Raw genomic sequence first — 22,778 nt, 5'->3', positions numbered from 1 at the left:
GCTGTGTTCACTGGTTTACGGACAGTCTGTGGCGGATTTCACGGCATGGCAGACGACTTGAGTGCTTGGAAGAGAAGTCATGTGGCCCCTGAAGTTGAAAGTATTTACCACCCTGACCTTTATAGGGAAAGCTAGCTGATCCCTGCTTTCCAAGAAAGAAAGGGAACGATGAACCCAAATCACAGGACAGTGGTGATCACCAAGAAAAGGGAGTTGGGTGTGATCAGACTGGTGCTTTGAAGTAAGGTTGCATGTGTACATGCATGCTAAGTCACTCAGTCCTGTCTGACTTTTTGTGACCCTACGAACTGTAACCTGCCAGGCTCCTCTGTCCATGGGCTTCTCCAGGCAAGAATACTGCCATGCCCTCCTCCAGGGGATCTTCCTGGCCCAGGGATCGAACCCACATCTCTTACATCTCCTGCACTGGCAGGGAGGTTCTTTACCACTAGCGCCACCCGAGAAGCCTCTAAGTAAGGTTATTATCCTTTAAAGTACATACATGCTTTACATACTTTTTGTTTGCTTGTTTCTATGATGTATTCTACAATTTAAAAACATTCTTATAAGAGGGACGAGGGAGTGCTTCTGATGTTTCAGACTCCCCCATGGGTACTGAGGACCCTGGAATTCTACACCTCTGTCTGTTGTCATCTTGTTTTGTGGACAGAGGGAAATTCTCCTAACCTTTCTAAGCAGCAGACTTAGAGTTCTACTCTAAAATTCTAGCCTTCCGAGAGTTATAGGATAAGTTCTTTGAATTGAAAAGACTGGGCTCTAGACCACCCAGTCTGAGTAACCTGCCAGAGCAAAATTCAACACCTTAGGCAAATGGTCACCCTCCTCTTTTAGAGCATGTGTCCTGAGAAGGTGGCTGGAGTCACAGACACCCTGCCTGCGGTGGTGGGATTCCCATCAGGACCAGGTGCCTCTGCATCCTGCCTCCAAATTGACTTCTTACATTTCTGATCACTACTCTTAGCAGCCTGTGACTCAAGAGAGACTTGTATATCATCTGTGACGTGGAAGCCGTGCAGGGATACGTCTGGGACCCAGCCTGCATGTGGCCACAGGGCCACATGTGGCCACACCAAGAGTCCACGCTCTTCTCCTCTGTGGGCTTCTCCATTCTCTGGCTGAAGTTTAAGACTCAACTTGCTGTTGAGAAGCTCTAGCTTCTCCCAGGGTTTCTCTGGTGGCTTAGGTGGTAAAGAATCTGTCTGCAATGCGGGAGACCTGGGTTCGATCCCTGGATTGGAAAGATCCCCTGGAGGAGGGCATGGCAACCACTCGAGTATTCTTGCCCGGAGAATCTGCAGGGACAGAGGAGCCTGCTATATGGGCTACAGTCCATGGGGTTGCAAAGAGTTGGACACGACTAAGCAGTTAAGCACAGCATAGATCTCCCAGGGGTTCCCACCAACTTGCTGGTGCATCGCAAAATACTTCACAAGATACCGACTGCCTGTGTCTGTGTTTCCATTCAGGAGAGGGCAATGCCCAGCTTACCTGTAGAGATCTGGGACCAGCCCATCCTCATACCGAGCGCACAGGTTGTTGAGGGCTTGCTCGTGCTGACCAAACAAGCGGATGTAGTTGGAGGCGGGGAAAGGCACTTTGGAAAGGCATGTGATGGTTTCCACCATCTTGTATTTGTTGATGTGGATGCGGAAGTAATTCCCATTCTTCACGTTACCCGTTACTATTTCTGAACCCTAGTAGGGGTGGGCATCAGAAAAACCCCATTAGAAACATGTCTGGACTTTGGCAACTTTATCACAGCAATTTATTTTTCAAATATAACAGGGTATATGTTATTGCTTGCTGCAAATCACAGTGGTAGGTATTGACCAAACTCAACTGAAGGTAAGTGCATATCAGAAACCACACATGTGGACTTAATGACTAAAAGTTCCTTGGGATATTTCATACTGTGACTACATCACTCCACGTTTCTAAATTGGTTGCTAGGTTATGGCCAATTCTCCATTCTTCAATACCTCACTCAGCAGGTACGTGGAACTGGGTCTTTTCTCTCCTGTGAGGTGTCCTAAGACTGTTAACTTTCTTAATTTTTCACAGTACCACTTTGAGAAAAACTCCTAGTCAAAGGTGGTCAAAAGGAATGACAGTTTTTAAAGTTTTACTTGAACAAAGGAAGCAAGGTAAAGGTAAATCTCTGACAGTTGGGTTTGGGGAGGTTTGACTGGTAGGGTCTGTTTCCAGGAAGAAGGTTCAAGCTCATGGGAAATAAACACACATACAATGTGTGGGCTACTTGTTAGCTTATAAATTAGGAGAGGTGGAGGTTCATGGCTTTATGTCTTCTAGAAACTGACTGAAACCACCACGTGAACCCAGGTGACGAGGAAAGACACCTCTCTGCTCCAGTCACGACTACTTTTTCTAGTTCAGCCCCTGACGGCCACCCACCAAACAGCTGGAGACGTGCTTCTCACCGGCTCCAGCAATGAGCAGAACCTCTGTGGACAAACCAGGGTTTAGCTGGTGGTGGTTCAACCTGCACTTTGGCCCTGGACTCTGAACCCAGGACACAGTAATGTTTAGTAAATCTCTCCTGAGAGCATATTGATTTAAGCTTTTGCCCTGAACTTGAGTGTGGCATTTAGAAATTCACCACAAGGTGAACTGCAAGGATCCCAAACATTTACTGAGTCCCGGACATCCCCTGGAGACACTGTCTAAACAAGAACACATGGTTTACCTGGATTTTTAAGTAAATTGAAGCAACTGGTGGGTGTTTGGGTATCATGTGGCTAAGCTCTGAGGAGGAGCCAGTCAATCATAAAGGCACAAGGTGAGTCGTGGGGGAGGGTTGACAGGTAAGTCCTGGCCCAGCCCCAAGGATGTGTGTGACAGTAGGGGACAGAACCAACATAGCTTAGGAAAGAGGTAGAGGATGGCACCCCAAGTGAGGTGCACTAAGTCCATCATCATAGAGATGGATGGATACAGAGAGGAAATCTACCTCCATAGCAAAGGGCTGATAAAAACACGCAGTGAGGTGTTATCTAACAAAACAGTGGTACATCTGCACAATGGGACACCGTGTATCCAATAGAAATTATTGGTAAACTGTATTTCATAACAGGGAACTATGTTTCCAGTACATTTTATACTGTAGAAGTACAGTATAACAATTTGTAATTTTTATAACTTGCACAGATTCATAAAAATACATGGGATCATTTATTTGCTTTTGTGTCAACATTTTAACAAAATGTTAATGGGGGAGGGGTGCTGCTAAGACTAAAGCTGCTGGTACCAAACTCAAATAGTCTTTAAAGTCTTGTGTTTATCCTTAGAGATGCACATAATGGGAACATTCATCATGCTCTAGCTCTGTGTGTATTTAATTCAGAGATAGCTTTGCTATGATGAGCCAGCAAATAAAGTTGACCCCTGGAGGCCCCTTTGCAGTCAGGGGTGCCTTGGAGAATTGCGTGAGCCGCTGGGGGAGGGGCTGCTCCCTCACCTCACAGATAGGGTGACTGTGGTCCTGGGAGAGGGGGCACTGGCCATAGCTTGCAACAGTTTTGGTGCCAGGTTTCCCCAGGGCTCAGTGGAGAGCGGATCCTACAAGGCCTTGGACCCTCCTCTTTGTCTTTGAAACTTATTTATGATGAGTGATTACAGAAAAGCACTTGGGCATCCAAGGGCCACATCTTGAGATCCACCCACATGGCTACTAATATTTTGGGCTCAGCAAAGACTTTCACTGAATATCCCACTTTCACAACGGCTCACAAGCACCAGTATCTGGGGGCTGATGTGGGGGATATTGAGCACCTTGGAGCGAGGTCCATGGTGACTCCATGGGTGGTGTCTTGCCACGTTTCTGTGGGGTCCTGGCAGGTTGCTGGTGGAGAATCTGAGCATCATGGGCCCTCCCTCTGAGGTCATTCCGTTCAGGAGGGCTAATGATTTGTCAGCATCATTGTGGGTCTGCTTATCTGGGGGTGAGGCAAGTTGGTCTTATTTCTTAAATAATTTTTATTCCTTTATTTGACTTTTGGCTGTGCTGGGTCCTCACTGCTGCTCAAGCGTCTCTAGGTGCGGCGAGCAGGGGCCACTCTTCATTGCAGTGCGCAGGCTTCTCATCGCGGTGGCTTCTCTCGTCACCACGCACAGGCCCTAGAGAGCAGGTTCAGTACTTGCTTATGGGCTCAGTTGCCCCCAAGGCATGTGGAAGCTTCCCAGACCAGGGATCGATCCCTTGTCCCCTGCATTGGCAGGTGGATTCTTCACCACTTGGGCCATCAGAGAAGTCCTTATTTTTTTTTTAATTTAAAAGTTGAATTACAATCTGCGGGTTGCCTCTGTGTGTCTCAGCCCTTAAAGAGCTCAGAGAGCAGCTGCGTGGAGGAAGGAAAGGCCCAGTGATGCAGAGACAGCTCAGCTTAACTCTGGAAGTGACCATGACTACTGTTAATGAGACTTGGCACTGTGACCACATAACTAGGGGGCCATCCTGGGCCTCTGGCATGGAAACAGTTTGCACTGACATGAAAGACAAGTCACCTACAGATGGGTTTCTCAGACACAAGTGACCCTGTGGGGCTGGGCAGACTGATCTAAACTTCTTAGGTCATTTCTAGTCACAGCAGATGGGAAAATCCAGTGAAGTCCAGAACACTTTCTGCTTATCCTTAAACGAGGACTTCAGGCAGCTTCCAGCCCGGCCACCCCATGAGGGATTCTGAGGCAACAGTGATGGTTTTGCACGCTTTCCAATTCTTGGGGATGTGGTGAGTTTCTCCCTTTAAATACACGAGTTAATTGTTAGGATATTCAGGTCTTGAATTTAAAATTTTGACAGAGTAACTGGTTCTGATGTGGGTTTTTTTTTTTTTTTTTTTGTCTCCCATCTTTTCCTGAATATAATTATTCTTTTGAGCTCCTTTATGATTTTGACAAAGATTGGAACAAGCCTCTGGAATTCATGCCAAGTGGAAGACCCAGGGGTAATCAGACTCGGCGTGCTAGAAACCCAGGTTTCAGGCCCCATGATGAACACACAGTTTTAAATTTAGTGGTATCCAAGGCAGGGTTTGTTGTGACAAATTTCTTTATTCCATGGAGGATAAGCCAACAAAGCATGTGGACTGGAATCTGTAGATCAGTTTGTTATGTAGACGACTTGGGGACCCCTCTCTTCCTTTTGTCGGGCTACCGAGTGAATTACTCAAGCATCTCTTACTTAAATATCCTGAGGAGAGAATGTTATAAGAGCCTGACGAGGTTCATCTGTACTACAATCATTGTGAGAACAGTAATTTAGTTTTTCAAGTGAAATACTGCTCCAACGGTTCCATTCTCCACCCACTGGTGATATTTAGGCAACGGCCTGGCCATTCTGGCAACAATTTTACTTAATCAAATTAATTCCAACCCCAAAAGATTGCCATGGAACCATCCTATATTTTTTTTTTCTTGGTGAATAAAATGGGGGGAAAAATCTGTTTAGATCTTCTGTACTAATTAAAAAGGAGGCCGGCCTGGCAAAATGGTTAATTACACTCAGGGTTCCTGCTCAAACACTGTCACAGTACCAGCCAAAGAAGCTATTCAAGTTCTAGTCTTATTAAAACTGTCATTAACTAAAACTTCCTTTGGCGCATCCTCTGACTTTATTCCCAGAGAGAGCCGTGGTTCATAAACAAATGATATTGCATGTCAGAAATCACACACCGTCCTCGAAGAATCTGGTTCTGTCCAATATCAAGTCCAGTATTTCCTAGTTTTTGAAACTACTTCGTTCCAGGTATTTATCTACAAAGACCAAAGTGTCCTTTGGTCACACTCCAAACTCATTATCCAAGCTGCATCCTGTTTACGTCATCAGTGGCAAACTATACTTTTCAAAGATGGCCCCAATGGTACCCCATTCCACATGCTCTTCTACACTTGACCTTGACTATCTTCCTGTTGAGAGATGAACGCTCTGTCCTTTCTCCTTGAATCCCACTGGGCTGTGACTGCTCCAACAGAGGATGGGGGGGTAGTGACTGCTGTTTGACTTTCAAAGCTGAGTCATAAAAGGCAGTGCAGTGTCCAGCTGGCTGGGGGGGACCCTTGCACTTGGAGTCCTGAGCTTCCATGCAGGCAGTCTCCCCACTCAGAGGCTGCCAGGCTGTGAGGAAGCCCAGGTGACATGGGCAGCCCAGGTGTGATGCTCTGGCCAGCAATCTCTGGGGCTGAGCTGTGCCAGCCCAGGTCAGTGACAAGCCTTCGGTCAGAGGACCCAATCATTGGGCTACCAATAGTCTACTAAGTCTTCCCAGCTGAGCAGAGACAAGCTGCTCCCACTGTGTCCTGTCCAAATTCCTAATCCACAAAATCTGAGCACAGTCCAAGGGCTGCTTCATGTTGCTAAGCTTTGTTACAAAGCAATAGAGACTAGAGACCATTGACTATGGTCCTTACTTTAAGAACATTTTGCATCAGACCATGGATATGGGACATGCCTAAAAGAATCTTGGAAAGGCCCAAGGGAAATAAGTTTTAAACACATGGCATCTGACCTTTCCTCAGCAGAACTAGGTCTCAGTACTTATCTGGAATTATGATTAACAACATCCACCACTGATGGGGCACCTGTTTTATTCCCTGAAGGGAGTGTTACTTTATATATGATCCCTAATGATCCCAGAAAGCAGAGGAGTTATCAACTCTAAGTCCATGGTAAGACAACTGGAACACTGGGATTCTGACTTCCCAAAGAGGGACCAGAAGCCTGGGAGGTCTGGAGTCTGCTCTCCTGATGGAATTTTCCATCAGTTTCTACTACATCTCACTGGCCAGGACCTGCCATGTGGCTGACCTCATTCTCAAGGAAATCTGGGAAGTGTGCTTATTTTAAGTTAGATTGCTAACCTTCAAAAAAAAAAAAAAATTCAGGATGTGAAAATGGGAATGGAAGCAGGCAACCTCCAGTGATTGCCTCACTGATGAAAAAACGAACATGACACACCAGGAAGGAAACCCTCGGTTGACAACAAACGCCACTCTGGGACCAACTGTCAGATGATCTTACCTGGGGAGCTCACCAACTGACCAACCACCCTGTATCCTTTCTTCCTCTCTAGTTACCTGGAAGCTGGGGGAACTCCCCCCCGCCCCTGCAATCCCCAAACACACGCAGCTTCCGCTTCACCTCTACGGTCTTTCCAGTGTCATTCAGAGGAGCAGGAGCGCCAGGGGGCCTGGACAGACATCAGACCCTCAGAAATCTGCCTGTTGTCACCACAGAGATGACATTGATAATTTTAATTATCGATGGATACATCACAGGCTACCTCAAAACTTTGTGGCTTAATGTCCTTCAGGAGGTAGTTGGATACATAAACTGCTGGTGCATCCAGACAGCAGAATACACATACACACACACACACACACATCATTCAGGGCTAAGAAGAAATGGACTCTCAAGCCATGAAAAGACATGGAGGAAACTTAAACGCAAATTGTTAAATGAAAGAAGCTGATTTGAAAAGGTGACAGACTGTATGATTCCCACTCTATGATATTCTGAAAAACGCAAAACTATGGTTAAAAAAAAAAAAAAAAGGTCACTGGTTGCCAGGAGTTGCAGGGGATGGAGGGAGGGAAGAACAGGTGGAACAGAAGGGATTTTTTGGGTAGGGACCCTCGTCTGTATAACACCACTATGGTGGACACATGTCATCATACATTTGTGCAAACCCACAACATGTACAATACATGTGGATCATCATGTAAATTGTGGGCTTCTGGTGATGATGCACCAATGTTGGTTCATCAGTTGTAACAAACATACCCAGTGGTGGGGATACTAATAAGGGGGCATGCATGAGAGGCTCAGGGGATGTATGGGAAATCTCTGTACCCTTTTCTCAATTTTGCTGTGAACCTAAAACTGCTCTAAAAAATAAATGGCTTAAAATGGCAATCAACTTTTACAACCTCAGTCTTTGGGAGTCAGAAGTTGGGACTAGCTTAGCTAGGGGATTCTGGCTCATGGTCTCTTGCAAAATTTGTGGTCAAGATATCAGCCAGGGCTGCATCATCTGAAAGTTGGACTGGGGCTGGAGGACCACTCACACAGATGGCTCCTCACACGACTAGCAAATTGTGGAATGTACGGGGCAGGAATCCTCAGTTCCTTTCCATGCGGACCCTGCCAAAGGGCCAACCGGGTGACCTGATGATATGGTAGTAGTGACCAAAGAGGGTGCAAGTTGGAAGCTGTAGGATCTTTCAGGACCTGGCCTCGGAAGGCACACGCTATCATTTATGCAATATCCTGCTGGCTACACACATCAGCCCTGGTCACTGTGGGTGGGGACCATTCATGGACATGGATACCAAGGGGCAGGAATAAGTAGGGGCCATTTCAGAGGCCAGCTGGCCCATGACTTTCTGATGCAAGAACCAATACATGACACTAAAAACTGTGAATTAAGAATTTCACCCCCTACCCCCGGAAACAAAGTGCTATATTTGAAAGTAAAGTGAAACTCAGGAAAAATACTTACAAAATCAGACTGGGCCCTCTGTACCTCCAAAGGGGTTGGGATGGCGGGCTTGGAGACATGCAAGTAATGATAAGACCCAGGGAGGATGCCTCCTAGTGGAAAAGGCCAGTTTTAGACATTTTATTTCAGTTGGGTGAACAAATGGGTAGCAGGGCTTACATCTACAGCACAAGACCACCAGAGACACCTGCTGTGGTGTGTGCTACTCAAACTTTCCCACCAAAGTGCCTCTGTTAGCAAGAAACACCCTGGGGTTGATAACATTTAATACAACCAATGTGAATGTGCCATAATAGCACATAATACAGACACCAATGCTCTAAGATGTCCAGGCTGACCCTGTGTATCCTGACTTCCCATAACTCATGGCCCTCTAAACCCCACCTACCAAGGCCAACCAAGACTTTGTAAACGTGGCCTTTCTCTGTCCTCCTCCACTGTGTAACCAACATACTAAAAAAACTAAATGTTATAAGGAAAGTCAACAAAGTCCTTGTTCAAGGCTTTAGAAAACGTGGATTATGAAATGGTTACTATTTCTAGCTGGCCCCGGAAGCCCAAGCCAGGCTCTGAGCAGCTTCTGACATCCAGGACTCGCTGTCCTTTTCCACGGCCACCGCCCTCCCTAAGGTCTTGTATAGAGTGAGGAGGCGATCATGACCTCTCGCTGGGCAGATAAACACAAAGACTGGGATGTTGGGCTTCTGCCTCTTTAGACTGATGTTCTGTCTACTGGATTAGGGTTCACAGACCCTCCCTCCAGGAGTCCATGGATGATTACGGGGGTTGACCCATCAACTCTCTGGAAGTACATATACACAATTCTAGAAATATGTGCATTTTTCTGACAGAAGGTGCGTCGCCCAAATATAAGGAAATTCTGTGTTACTCAAGTGATGACCTCCTTAGGAGCCAATAAAGCAGAGGGGATTAAAGTGGACCCATTTTCCAGCTGCTAAGAGTTGTGCTTATTATTTCAGACAGCAGGCTGAAGCCTGCGTGTCTTGGAGGCTCTCCTGATCTCTCAACTTTCAGTGAGAATAAAAGTTTGGCAAGATGTCAGGACACCACCCACACACCAGTGGTGAGGAGCCTCTGGGCAAGTTATTGACCATCCCCTAGTCTCAGTGGTATTATACATAGAGTGACCATCACAGTTCTGACATGGTAGAATGGGGTCCATCATAAACAGTTAAACATGAGAGACAGCCCCCATCTCCACGTCTCTTTGCAAAGCCACTGATGCACAGCGGAGCCTCCTAAACAAGCCTACGGGAAATGGGGCTGGCTGGTTCAGATCCAACCAGCGGCTGCAGCAGTGGGATGAGGGTGGCCCTCTACACACCTTTAATCTTGGCTCCCTTGTACATGGGGATGAGTCGGTCAAGGTCAGCCGGTGGTTCAGTCACAGGCTCCAGAGTCGGATCAAAGAGCTTGAGCATCGCTGCCGCCAGCTGGAAGCCGATCTCTTTGGAATTGAAGTTGCTGTGTGTCCACTCGTTTGAGTAGTACCTATTGGAGAACTTGGTGAGGGGGCCGGCAGCTCTGATGGCTATGTCGTTGGTGTGGAAGTTGCTGTCGATCACGAGTCGGCCATCGTAGACCAAGCATGCATCATTGAAGGCTTTGAATGTTTCATAATCCACGTTCTTCTCGAGGAAGCTGAAGAACATCTACAAAGTGAACAGACACATTACCCCTAGTTATCATTCTTCACTGTACCTTCCCAAGAGGTTGAATCATCTCCATTTTATTATTTGGGGCACACTAGAAAACCTAAATCTACTAAGAGTATGTCCTAATGGTGTGTGTATCTTTGGGATGAAGAACAAATTAAGATCACTCAATGTCACTCTTTTTTTTTAAATTGCTAATCTAGATATCCAGCAGTGGATGCCACACGATGGAATATCTCCCACAAGAGCACACTTTCCCTGGTAATGAGGTTTATGTTCATAGACACCACTTGCCCCTCATTCCACGACACTCATCACTCCTTCTCAGCCTCCTTCCATTTTCCTCTCTGGTGTCTGACACTCATGTCTCTCCAGGCTCCTTCTTGGGGTCACCTTGTCCACTCTTGAGTCTTCAGACTGCCCCATTCCTGGCCCTTTAAGCCCAGAAAGTCTGTCCTTGCAGGATACCCCATCTGCCTCCGTACCCTCCAGGTCTGGGCTACTGCCCTGTAACTCCTGCCCTGGGAGGGCAGGGACTGATTCAGTGAATATATACAGGGTACCTGCATGCCCCACCCCCACATTCTCTGTCCAAATTTTAATACTTTCTCACACTCATCTGGAAATCATCTTCCGTATTGATGTTAAGTCATTAAAGCATCTAGTGAAAGTGAAAGGGAAAGTCGCTTAGTCGTGTCCAACTCTTTGTGACCCCTTGGACTATACAGTCCATGCAATTCTCAAGGCCAGAATACTGGAGTGGGTAGTCATTCCCTTCTCCAGGGGATCTTCCTGACCCAGAAATCAAATCAGGGTCTCCTGCATTGCAGGTGGTTTCTTTACCAGCTGAGCTACCAGGGAAGCCAGTCTAAGTTATTCGTTTTTAGGGCTTCAGTTGTTGTGGAAGAGGCTAAATTGACTCATTTTTATCTTAGTTGTTGCTATTCAGTCACTAAGTCATGTTCCACTCTTTGCAACCCCATGGACTGCAGCACGCCAGGCTCCCCTGTCCCTCACCATCTCCCAGACTTTGCTCAAATTTATGTCTACTGAGCCAGTGATGCTATCTAACCATCTCATTCTCTGTTGCCCCCTTCTCTTGCTCTTTCCAAGCATCAGGGTCTTTTCCAATGAGTTGGCTTTTTGCATCAGGTGGCCAAAGTATTGGAGTTTCAGCTTCAGCATCAATCCTTCCAATGAATACTCAAGGTTAATTTCCTTTAAGATGGACTGGTTTGATCTCCTTGCAGTCCAAGGAACTCTTAAAAGTCTCCAGCACCACAATTCAAAAGCATCAATTCTTTAGCACTCAGCTTTCTTTATGGTCCAACTCTCAAATCCATACATGACTACTAGAAAAACTATAGCTTTAACTATATGGGTGTTTGTAGGCAAAGTGATGCTTCTGCTTTTTAATACACAATCTAGGTCTGTCATAGTTTTTCTTCCAAGGAGCAAGTGTCTTCTAATTTCATGGCTGCAGTCACCAGCTGCAGTGATTTTGGAGCACAAGAAAAGAAAATCTGTCACTGTTTCCATTCCCCCCCCCCCCATTTGCCATGAATCTTAGGTTTTGTTTTTTTTTTAATGTTGAGTTTCAAGCTAGCTTTTTCACTCTCCTCTTTCATTCTCCTCAAGAGGCTCTTTAGTTCCTCTTTTCTTTCTGCCATTAGAGTGGTATCATCTACATATCTGAGGCTATTGATATTTCTCCTGGCAATCTTGATTCCAGTTTGTGATTCACCCAGCCCAGCATGTCACATGATGTATTCCGTACAGAAGTTAAATAAGCAAAGCCATTCCACACCCCTTCTCCACCCAAGAACAGTGCATGAATGAGGAGTGAGCCAGGAGTGAGCCTGCGACAGCCAATAATCACAGGTGACTATACACATTTAAATCAAAATTAATTAGGTACTTCCCTAGTGGTCTGGTTTCTCTGATGGCTCAGCTGGTAAAGGATCTGCCTGCAATGTGAGAGCTCCAGGTTCTATCCCTGGGTAGGAGAGATCCCCTGGAGAAGGGAATGGCAACCCACTCCAGTATTCTTGCCTAGAAAATTCCATGGACAAAGAAAGGAGCCTAGCAGGCTACAGTCCATGGGGTCACAAAGAGTCAGAGACGACTGACTGACTAACACTTTCACTTTCCCTAGTGGTCCAGTGGCTAAGACTCTGAGCTCCCATCGCTGGCAGCCCCGGTTTGATCCTTGGTCAGGGAACTAGATCCTGCATGCCACAACTAAAGATCCCACAAGTTGCAAATAAGACCTGCCACAGCCAAACAAATAAATATTTTTAAAATAAATAAATCTAAATTAATTAAAAGTAAGTAAAATTTAAAATCCAGACCCTCAGTTGTGGCCTATTTCAAACGCCCAAAAGCTACAGGTGGCAGCAGCTGCCATACTGGACCGCACAAGTATGGACCATTTCTACCATCACAGGAAGTTCTACTGGACAGCACTTGACTTGAGTCCACCATCCCTGTGATATTCTTTCTTCTTCCTGAGGGAACCAGCAAGGACTTTTCCCCTTTCCCTGTCTCTGTTCACTTGGACATCTAATCCTCTCCCAATTACTCCCATTCAGGTAGCTTCTTTCTCTCTAATCTGTTATAAAATTATTTCTGCTTTTAACCTTACTCAGTAACCACAGGAAAATATATTTCTCTGAGTTCCTCACTCTGAATCTGTCTGTCTACTCTTTTCTTTTTTCGCCTCTACTCCTTTTCCATCTATATAGAAAGACTTCTTACCCATAGAAAAATACAGAGAGATATTTGAATTGAAATTGTACGTGCAAAACAGGACCAGTAATGCTCAGAATTCTCCTTCAACACCTGCACAAAGTTCTTCTATATACTTAGTTTATCTCCTAGTTAAATCTACCTTTTATTAAAGTGGAAGTGAAAGTGAAGTCGCTCAGTCGTGTCCGACTCTTTGCAACCCCATGGACTGCAGCCCACCAGGCTCCTCCATCCATGGAATTTTCCAGGCAAGAATACTGGAGTGGGTTGCCATTTCCTTCTCCAGGGGAGCTTCCCAACCCAGGGATCCAACCTGGGTCTCCCGAATTGCAGGCAGAGGCTTTTATCGTCTGAGCCATCAGTGAAGCTTCCACTTTTCATTAAGTGAAAGTGAAGTTGCTCAGTTGTGTCTCTTTGCGACCCCATGGACTAATGTAGCCCACCAGGCTCCTCTGTCCATGGGATTCTCCAGGCAAGAATACTGGAGTGGGTTGCCATTTCCTTCTCCAGGGGATCTTCCTGACCCAGGGATCGGACCCAGGGATCGAACCCAGGTCTCCCGCATTGCAGGCAGATGCTTTAACCTCTGAGCCACCAGGTAAGGGGCACATTAAATATACTCTCCCTTGTTTTCTTGGGTTTGGAAGATTACCAGCACTTCTACTGAAATCGTGTTATTTTATACCGTTTTGGAGTAGGCATTCAGAACATGGTTACATTGGAGACATAGGAGTTGGTGGAATGGACCGATTGCTGGAACAGCAAATCCAGCACTGTCCTTGGGAACACAAGTTCTGAGTCACAGATCTCTCAAACCTCTCAAACACAATTCATGTGCTCATATAAGGCCAACTGAATATTACATCTTGGCTGAAAATATGGAGTATTAGAAGAAACATCTGCTTTAAATGCCTGTATAAATAATGCCCTAAGGTTCTACCTTAAGGAACTAGCAAAAGAAAGGCACGGTAAAGCCAAAGCAAGCAGAAAAAAAGAAAATAATTGTTAAGAGCAGAAATCAATGAGAGAGAAAACTGACAGACAACAGAGACAATTAACAAACTCAAAAGCTGGTGCTGTGGGAGGGAAAAAATCAATACAATTGACAAACGTCTAGCTAGACAGAGAACTTTAGACAGGTCTTTGCCTCGTCTTCGTTTCTGGCGGCTGCTGCCCATTTGTGCTATTCAGGATCAGGTGGCGGGTGCCATCACTCCGTCTCTACTTCGGTCAGCACACGGGCTCCTCCTCTCTGCCATCACATCTTTCTCTCCATATAAGGGCACCAATTACCAGACTTAGGACCCACCCCAATCCAGGATGATCTTCTCTTTGCTTGACAGCAACCACTAAGATCCTATTTCCAAGTAAGGTCACGTTCAGGTCCTGAGGCTTAGGACCGTAGTTCTCCAGGGGACGTAATTCAAACCATGACCCCACAACCACAGTGGAGATGTGAATATACTTGTCCCCATCAAAGTCTTGGAGAAGGGAATGGCAACTGACTCCAGTACTCTTGCCTGGAAAACACCATGGACAGGGCTACGGTCCACCGGGTCGCATAGAGTCGGACATGACTGAGTGACTCACTTTCACTTTTGTCAAAAGTCTCCTAGTGCCCTGACAGAGACACTACTCAAAGCTGATGATTGGAGGGATAAATACCCTTATCTCTCACCTTCTTTAGGCTTCTAATCCCTAGCCGGTACCTGTGCTACGCTAAGTCACTCAGTCGTGTCTGACTCTTTGTAACCCCATGGAGCGTAGCCCGCCGGGCTCCTCTGTCCACAGGATTCTCCAGGCAAGAAGACTGGAGTGGGTTGCCGTGCCCTCCTCCATGGGATTTTCCCGATGCAGGGATAACCCACATCTTTTACATCTCCTGCATTGGTAGGTGGGTTCTTTACCACTAGTGCCAACTGGGAATCTCCAGCTGGTGCCTACTGTTGGCCAAACACAGATGAGAGTTGCGGGGTGGGGGGCGGGGTGGGGAGATACACAGCTGGGAGGGTACCCTGCAGAGGCCACTGCTCGTGGTGCAGAGCAGAGCAGAGGGGAGCAGGAGACAGGACCCAAGGACAGTGGGCCACAGTCTGACTCATTACTTTAGGGGGAAGTCTGGGTAGGAAGGCATGCTGGATCAAGGTGGTTGAGAGTATCTGCAAGGTGTCTGCCTTGATTCTAGTTCTGACCTAACAAGAGAGTGAAGGCTGGTGGGGGCTGCTACAGACCCTGTATTCAGTCAGATACTTGGGGAAGGTCTTCTTGTATCTGTGCTTCCTAGGCAGGGTGTGTACTCACCCCCAGAATTCCCCCAGGGTACACTTGGCACACCTCTTCCAGGATCATCATTATGGGAGGAAACTTTCAATGAGAAGATCTTGATTTTTTCCTCTCTTAAATAGGTATTGTGACATACATATGTAGTTGGTGTCACTATTCTATTAAAATACTAAGAACTTTTTATTTTTCACTGCTATATCCCTCACGCTTAGGACCAAGCTTGAGACCTAGTAGGTGTCCAGTAAATCTCTGCAGAGCGAAGGAAAGAATGAATGTTCTTGAGGAGCAGAATGCAGAATCCCCTGGGTTATCAGAATGAAATGAGAGGTGGTAGGGAAGCTCCTCTGACACGCGGTCTGCCTTGAGCTCCTCCTGTCTGGGTTCTGGGGGATGCGGGTCACGGCACCCACCTGTAAGAGCACTGGGGTGAGAAGCCCTGACTTAGGCCACCGGCCCTTACTGCCAGGTAATGGACCCCCATGAGCCCCCGCGGGCCTCCCCCAGGTGGTCTGCCCACCAGAGGCTGCTGGTATCCTTCATCCCAACCCCCGACACCCCCTTGACCCCCATGACTTCAGCCCTCACGCTGACTGCAGCCCCCTCCTCAGGGGTCTCCTGCTTCTCTGGCGCATCGACTGGCCCCTTCCCCTCTTCCTCCTGGCTTCCGCTGTCTCCTGAACAGGCTGTGAGCTGAGCTGTTCTAAGTCCCTGTTCCACAGGGAAAGAACCACTGTAGCTGTTTCCAGAATCCTGGGAGGTCAACACGGCGTACACTTTGAGGGCCTGTTAGCCTGGGTTAGATCTTAAGCTGATGGGGAGTCACCGTGTTCTGTCTGCAAAGTGGGGGTGCTTCCTGTGACAGAGCTGTTGTGAGGAGGGGACGGAATGCACTGCAAGAGGGTAGCATGACACCGGGACTTGCTCACAGTGGGGCTTGCTGCTGCTCAGGCGCTCAGTCATGTCCGACTCTTTGCAACCCCAAGGACCGCAGCACGCCAGGCTTCCCTGTTCATCACCAAGTCCCGGAGTCTGCTCAAACTCATGTCCAGTGAGTCAGTGATGTCATCCAACCACCTCATCCTCTGTTGTCCCCTTCTCCTCCTGCCTTCAATCCTTCCCAGCATCAGGGTCTTTTCTAATAAGTCAGCTCTTTGCATCAGGTGGCCGAAATATGGGAGCTGGCAGTCCTCAAATCCTGACACTCCATCCACAAACAGGAGGGGGATCCAGTTCCCATTCCTTTGCATGTGGGCTGCCTCGGTGACCTGCCTCCAGGACTCAGAATGTGGTGGAAGGATGCCACTTGATGTATGAGGCTAGGTCACGGAAGGAGGGATGCTGTCGCTGTCTCTATCATCTCTCTGTCTGTCTCTATCTCTGTTTCTATCTCTCTCTCTGTAATTCTGGCTCTCTGTCTGTCTGCTTCTGTCTCCATCTGTCTGTTTCTCTCTGGCTCTCTCTGTTTCTATCTCGGTCTCTCTCTGTCTCCATCTCTCTTGATCCCCTCTGTCTCTGTCCCAGTGCTTTTGGAACCAGTCACCATGCTGAGGAGAAGCTCAGTCCCATGGAGGGGCCATCTATGATTGTTCTGATCAGCATCTCACCTGAGCCTGATCTGACACCAGCAGCTGGAGAATCGGGTTGACACACCTTCTAGATGGCTCCAGCCCTACCCAGTCCCCTTTCATCCTCAGGTAAGACCTCTAGGGATTCCTGCCTGATGAGCCGGGTCCCACCCTGGGACCACGAGAGAGACTCAGGAATGACTGCTGTTGGTTTAGGTCACTCGGTTTGGGCGCCTCATTACGTAGCAACAGAAACTTTGAAAGTTTGCAGGGGCTGGAGAGGGTGCGGCAGGGAAACTGTGACTATAGCTCTCCCAAGGTGGTGAGTGAGGTTCCGGGGACCTACTTACAGAGCAGGGGAGCTGGAAGGGCTTGGTGGGCGTGGTGAAGCTGGCGGTGTGGATGGGGTCCGGGTACATCCCGTTGTTCCACTGAGCCAGCAGCGCGTCCCGGTACACGGTCACCCCCGCGGCCTGGAGTGCATCCTCTATCGCACCCTCCACTGCGCAGTCATTGATGCAGGTGATGATGGACGTGGGTGGGTGTTGTACCAGGTGGATGCAGGAGCCCCTGACCCCCAGGTTCAAGAGGGTCTCCACAGTGGTGTATGTGTCAATTGAGTTCCCATAGATGATGACGTTCCCTAGAAAAGGGGGCAAATTGCTAAGATACATAGCTTAAAAAAAAACAACAACCAATAACCTTATTAGTCAAATGCTAATAATGCTGAATTGCTCCCTCAACCCTCTTATTTTTTTTCAGCTGTGGGAAGCTAGCAGTGTTACCTAGCAACAGCAACCAAGATAATTTAGCAAAGAATGGACACACAACATCCCACAAAGTAGTCAAGTACTTTTAACACACAAGTAGGATATTCATTTATGTTCCTATAATTTGAAAGTTGAAATTATGCTAAATGAAACAGTCAAGAATAAAACCTTTTATCTTGTTTTTGTTCCCTATTTGCTATACTTATTAAGGGGGAAAAATGGCGAAAGTTTGCAATAAATGCAAATTCTTGAGTCATGAACAGGACAATGGTTTAAAAAAATTAGTCATGTGCATGATGGTATGGCTATTTCATTATTTAATTGTTGAACTGTGTTGATTTCAAGGAAACTTTTTTTTGAGAACAAAAGACTAGAACATTCTGCTTTGCAACAGATAATTTTATAAAGATTAAAATCCTGAGTTTTACAATTTAATGTGCTAAGACCTCGCAAGAGATTGATGGGTATTCTTTTGGTGAGGAAAAATAAAATCATAAAATAATCTTGAAAGATTTCTACTGTGTGAGAGCACTTTGATGATATAATTTATTTATATTTCTTAAAAATATTACAGAAGTAATTACATATGCTCTTCTGATAATGATATAAATTTTAAGACCAATGATCCTATTATATGAGTGAAATGTATTATGTGCTATTCATATGCTATTTTTGACATCGAATTGGCAATATTACCTCTTCACAAAGAAAGAAACTGCTGTGGACTCACATTTCAGGCAAGCTGTAACAATTTTACCACAAAACTTTACCTCTCTTTTTCCTTCTGTTTGTGAAATGATATGAAGAGGAATTTTAAGAGACAAAATAAAGAGCAAGTGTATTTACTCAATTTTGTGGAATAAATTATGCAAAAATCAAACTGAAAGGAGGTATAATGGCTTATCTTACTTGCCTGGAAGAAAAGGAACTGGAATCGCTTTCAGGCATTTTGCAGAGCTTCTAGGAAGTCCTCCCCTACTCCCCAAGGGGGAAAGAAGCCAGGGGCAGGGCCCTTCCTCCCCGCCTTCCCTAGGACATTCTGATCTGGGGGCTCTGATCACCTCCCCGTTCAGACTCACTAGTGCGACGTTCCTGGGTAAGCTGCATTTTCCTTGGCCAAAAGAGCCAACGTTTTGTTTAAATTATTGAGGTACCCACCTGCTGCAAAACACGACTCCTGGAGGTCTGACACAACAAAGAAGTAGTCCACCAGGAGAGCCAACACTTGAACCTCACATTGTCCAAATTCGAGGTCCTCTGTCCCTTCTTTTAAATATGCATGTGAAAACAACGTTCACTTCCCATGAAACAGATTAAGCGTTTAGGCCCCATGGAACTCAGAGTCTCATTATTTTTCCAGTTTCTCCTTCATGTGGGCTTTTAGCAACTATTCTGTTTCTTCATTACACAGAAAGGCTCACAAAAGCCCCAGCAAAGCCAGGCTGCTGGGGTCATTAGAGGGCTGTATGTTTAGCCAGGGTTGCCCACAGATTGTAGGCAGCTGGAGAGTCTGAGGACTTCAAAAGATAATACGTTTCATAAAACCTATTTAAATTAGATGTCTACTTAATTTAAATCTATTTAAATTATATAAATATATATATATATATATATATATATATATATATATGTATGCTAACTTCTAAATAGTTATCTTTTAGTTTGTCTTTTAATGTAGTTTGAAACACCTCCCCCAAACATGAGACTTTGGTTATTGTAACTGTCAGCTACTGTCACAATAATGCTGTGTAACAAGCTACCCTCAAACTCAATGCCAAAAAACAATAAGCCTGTGGTAGGTCAGCTCACAGGTCTGCAGGCTGACAAATGCTGGCTGCTGTGGATCCAAGCTGTGGTTGGGGTCAAGTCAGTACCACCATGCCTCTCTCAGCCTCTGTGGACCAATAGCAACCTGAGGCATATTCTCTTTTGGGAGCTGTGCAGGAGGGCAGGCATGACTGCTCAGGCACTTTCCAAGGCTCTCCTGGAAACAGCCACTAAGGTTCCCTTGACCAAAGCAAGTCAAGTGGCCAAACCCATGCCCAAGGGGGTGAAGCACACTCGGTCCACAGCACGGATGTGTATGTGTGTGTGTTCATTGAATAACATTCCAAAATCACAGTTACATTGGGCACAGGACTCTGTGTGTGCCTATGCCTACATGAGGCCTATGTGATGTCATCTAAAATTTTCATCTAAACATGTTTTACTGATCATTTATTTACATTGTCCCATCCCACAAAACAGAGTAGAATCCCATTATAATTTTCTACTACCTAAATGACAAGCCACAGGTCAAATCACAATCCTCCATGAATATCACAAAACCCAATGTTATGAAGTCAGCCTGTTACTCTTTGCCAGTTCAGTCCTTCAGCTTTTAAGCGTTCCTACTCCAGAGTGGGAGGCAGGGAGTGGATTATTCTTTCCATTATCTTCGTGCAGTTGTGACTTATTTCTGAATCATTTCCAACTTTTACTTTACAAAAAATTTTTAGATTCAATTCCTGTTTATCTCACGACTCTGATATATCAGGCCCAAAGGTAGGCATTTTTAATACACAAGCCCTTATTATTACTACTATCAGTAACAATAACAGAATTGTTATCAATAACATTGGCTTCAGGCAAATGCCTGTAACTTTTTCATAAGCTAAAAGTAAAAATATAAGTATGAAGACAATTCATAGGAGAAGCAAAGTCTTATACTTTGGGGAATCCGCAGGAAAAAAACCCAGCAGATAAAAGAGTTTGATTGTTAATGTATTCATTTCAGGACAAATCAATCTAGGTAAAAAATATGATTGCTTATATTTATCAGAATAATTTTACTTGCATAGATGAAGTGGAACTAAAACTTTTTAGAAACTACTTATTTCTTTTTCCTTTTTTGGCCATGCCAAATGGCATGTAAGCTCTTAGTTCCCTGACAAAGGATTGGACCTACACTCCTTGCAGTGGAAAACTAGGATTCCCAACACAGGACCCACCAGGGAAGTCCTGTAACTAGGGCTCTTAAAGCCCTCCTGGGCTGGGCTGTGGCTGTGGTCGTGTCTGGGCCCCAGTAGAGGATCCAGCCTCCAGCCAGGTGAGGCTTCCAAGGATCCAAGATTTTCTCTACCTGCCTTCCTTGCATCACTTACTCAGGGGTGGACTTCAGGCTCACCCTGCCCACCGTGGGGCTCCACACAGAGTCTCTCTACAAGAAGCGGGACAACATGCTTCCTGGCCAGATGTATGGAAGAATGTTTAGGCTTTATCAGCTTGCTGACCCGAGACTGACTAAGCATTCCTTTTGGGTCCTCTCAATGTTTACTGCAGGACACCCTCACTCTGGCCGGGTTTTCCTACTATGTACTTCTACCTCCTGTTCACTACGAAGTTGACACTACAAGACAGACTGAACCAGCCACAGGATGGATTGTATACTTGAGATCTGTAAGACAGAAACGTTAGATCTGGCTACTGGGCTTCTTTTCTCTTCCAGCCCACAACATCCTACCCAGTTCTAAATGTAACCCAAATTGTGTGTGCCTCCAACACAACAGTATAGAGTAGCACTCCTATTGTGTTGGTTCTCATTTAAACCCAGGACCAAGGATATTTTCCAGGGAGGTGAGCCCTTCGTGTGACTACCGTGCTGCAGACCGTTGAGTGGATCTGGGGCTGACTCAGGGAGGGAAGATGGAGGGGGAACAACTGAAGAAAGAAAGGGAGGGGGAGGAGTTCAATAAATTTTATCATCTCTGGCTGAGTTAGAAGCAAGAAAGGGTTTAAAAGTAGGTGCATCTGTTTATAATAGCCAGGACATGGAAGCAACCTAGATGCCCATCAGCAGATGAATGGATAAGGAAGCTGTGGTACATATACACCATGGAATATTATTCAGCCGTTAAAAAGAATTCATTTGAATCAGTCCTAATGAGATGGATGAAGCTGGAGCCCCTTATACAGAGTGAAGTAAGCCAGAAAGATAAAGAACATTACAGCATACTAACACATATATATGGAATTTAGAAAGATGGTAATGATAACCCTATATGCAAAACAGAAAAAGAGACACAGAAATACAGAACAGACTTTTGAACTCTGTGGGAGAAGGTGAGGGTGGGATGTTTCGAAAGAACAGCATGTATATTATCTTTGGTGAAACAGATCACCAGCCCAGGTGGGATGCATGAGACAAGTGCTCGGGCCTGGTGCACTGGGAAGACCCAGAGGAATCGGGTGGAGAGGGAGGTGGGAGGGGGGATTGTGATGAGGAATACGTGTAACTCTATGGCTGATTCATATCAATGTATGACAAAACCCACTGAAATGTGAAGTGATTAGCCTCCAACTAATAAAAAAAATAAAAAAGTAGGTGCATGAGGGACTTTCCTGGAAGTTCAGTGGTTAAGACCACTCATACGGCAGGGTCGCGGGTTCTGTGACTGGCAGAGGAAATCATGCTGCATGCATGCGTGTGTGCTAAGTCTCTTTAGACGTGCCCGACTCTTTGCGACCCCATGGACTGTAACCTGCCAGCTCCTCTGTCCATGGGATTCTCCAGGCAAGAATATTGGAGTGGGTTACCAAGCCTACCTCTAGGGGATCTTTCTGACCCAGGGATCGAACCCATGTCTCTTACGCCTCCTGCATTGGCAGGCAGGTTCTTTACCACTAGCGCCACCTGGGAAGCCCTCATGCCTCATGGCATGGCCAAATAAAGAAACAAATAAATGTAGGTGAAAGAAAGCAGTTGGAGGGTGGGAGAGGGGCTGGGGGAACTGGGCCATGAATAACAGCAGTGAAAATGGCTTTGTAAGGGCGACGCTGAGTCTGCCAGTGTGTCCTAGCCTGAGAGGGCCAGGCAGGATGGCTGGGGTCCCCCTGGTGCAGAACACCCTGATGGCTGTTGGTGTGGGCTGGGAAGCAGCCCCAGGGTATGTGGTACCCCCAGTATCTGTCATCTACAGCCGGCTTCAGAGGTCAGACAACTCCAGGTCATTAAAGATTCATCCAGCTCATGCAGTTCTACCACTTCGGTGCTGTGTAACTCACAGAGTGTTTGCAAGTATTTAGAAGGAGATGCATTCGTGTACGTTCTTTGGACGTTCCCCTGCACGTATGGAAGCAGCAGAGTGGAAAAGCTTAGGATGTCCCCCTGGATACCAGTTGTATGCTAAGAGATCCACTCATTGCCTTCTTTGCAGCTCA

At 46.2% G+C, this 22,778-nt stretch overlaps 1 protein-coding gene across 1 annotated transcript in view; it reads right to left on the bottom strand.

Moving 5' to 3' along the window:
- Window positions 1-22,778, bottom strand: part of CFAP61 (cilia and flagella associated protein 61) — a 244,628-nt gene that overhangs the window by 40,938 nt on the left and 180,912 nt on the right. The window contains exons 22-25 of the mRNA XM_061126429.1: window positions 17,160-17,452; window positions 9,883-10,210; window positions 8,538-8,629; window positions 1,510-1,715 (exon numbers count right to left, since the gene is read on the bottom strand). Of these exons, the coding sequence (XP_060982412.1) occupies window positions 1,510-1,715; window positions 8,538-8,629; window positions 9,883-10,210; window positions 17,160-17,452 (919 nt within the window). The remainder of the gene's footprint in view (window positions 1-1,509; window positions 1,716-8,537; window positions 8,630-9,882; window positions 10,211-17,159; window positions 17,453-22,778) is intronic.

Source organism: Dama dama, chromosome 23 (assembly GCF_033118175.1).
Source record: "Dama dama isolate Ldn47 chromosome 23, ASM3311817v1, whole genome shotgun sequence".
NCBI classification, from domain to species: Eukaryota; Metazoa; Chordata; class Mammalia; order Artiodactyla; family Cervidae; genus Dama; species Dama dama.
The sequence above is the reverse complement of the archived record's forward strand: the minus strand, read 5'-3'. Positions and strand labels throughout refer to the sequence as shown.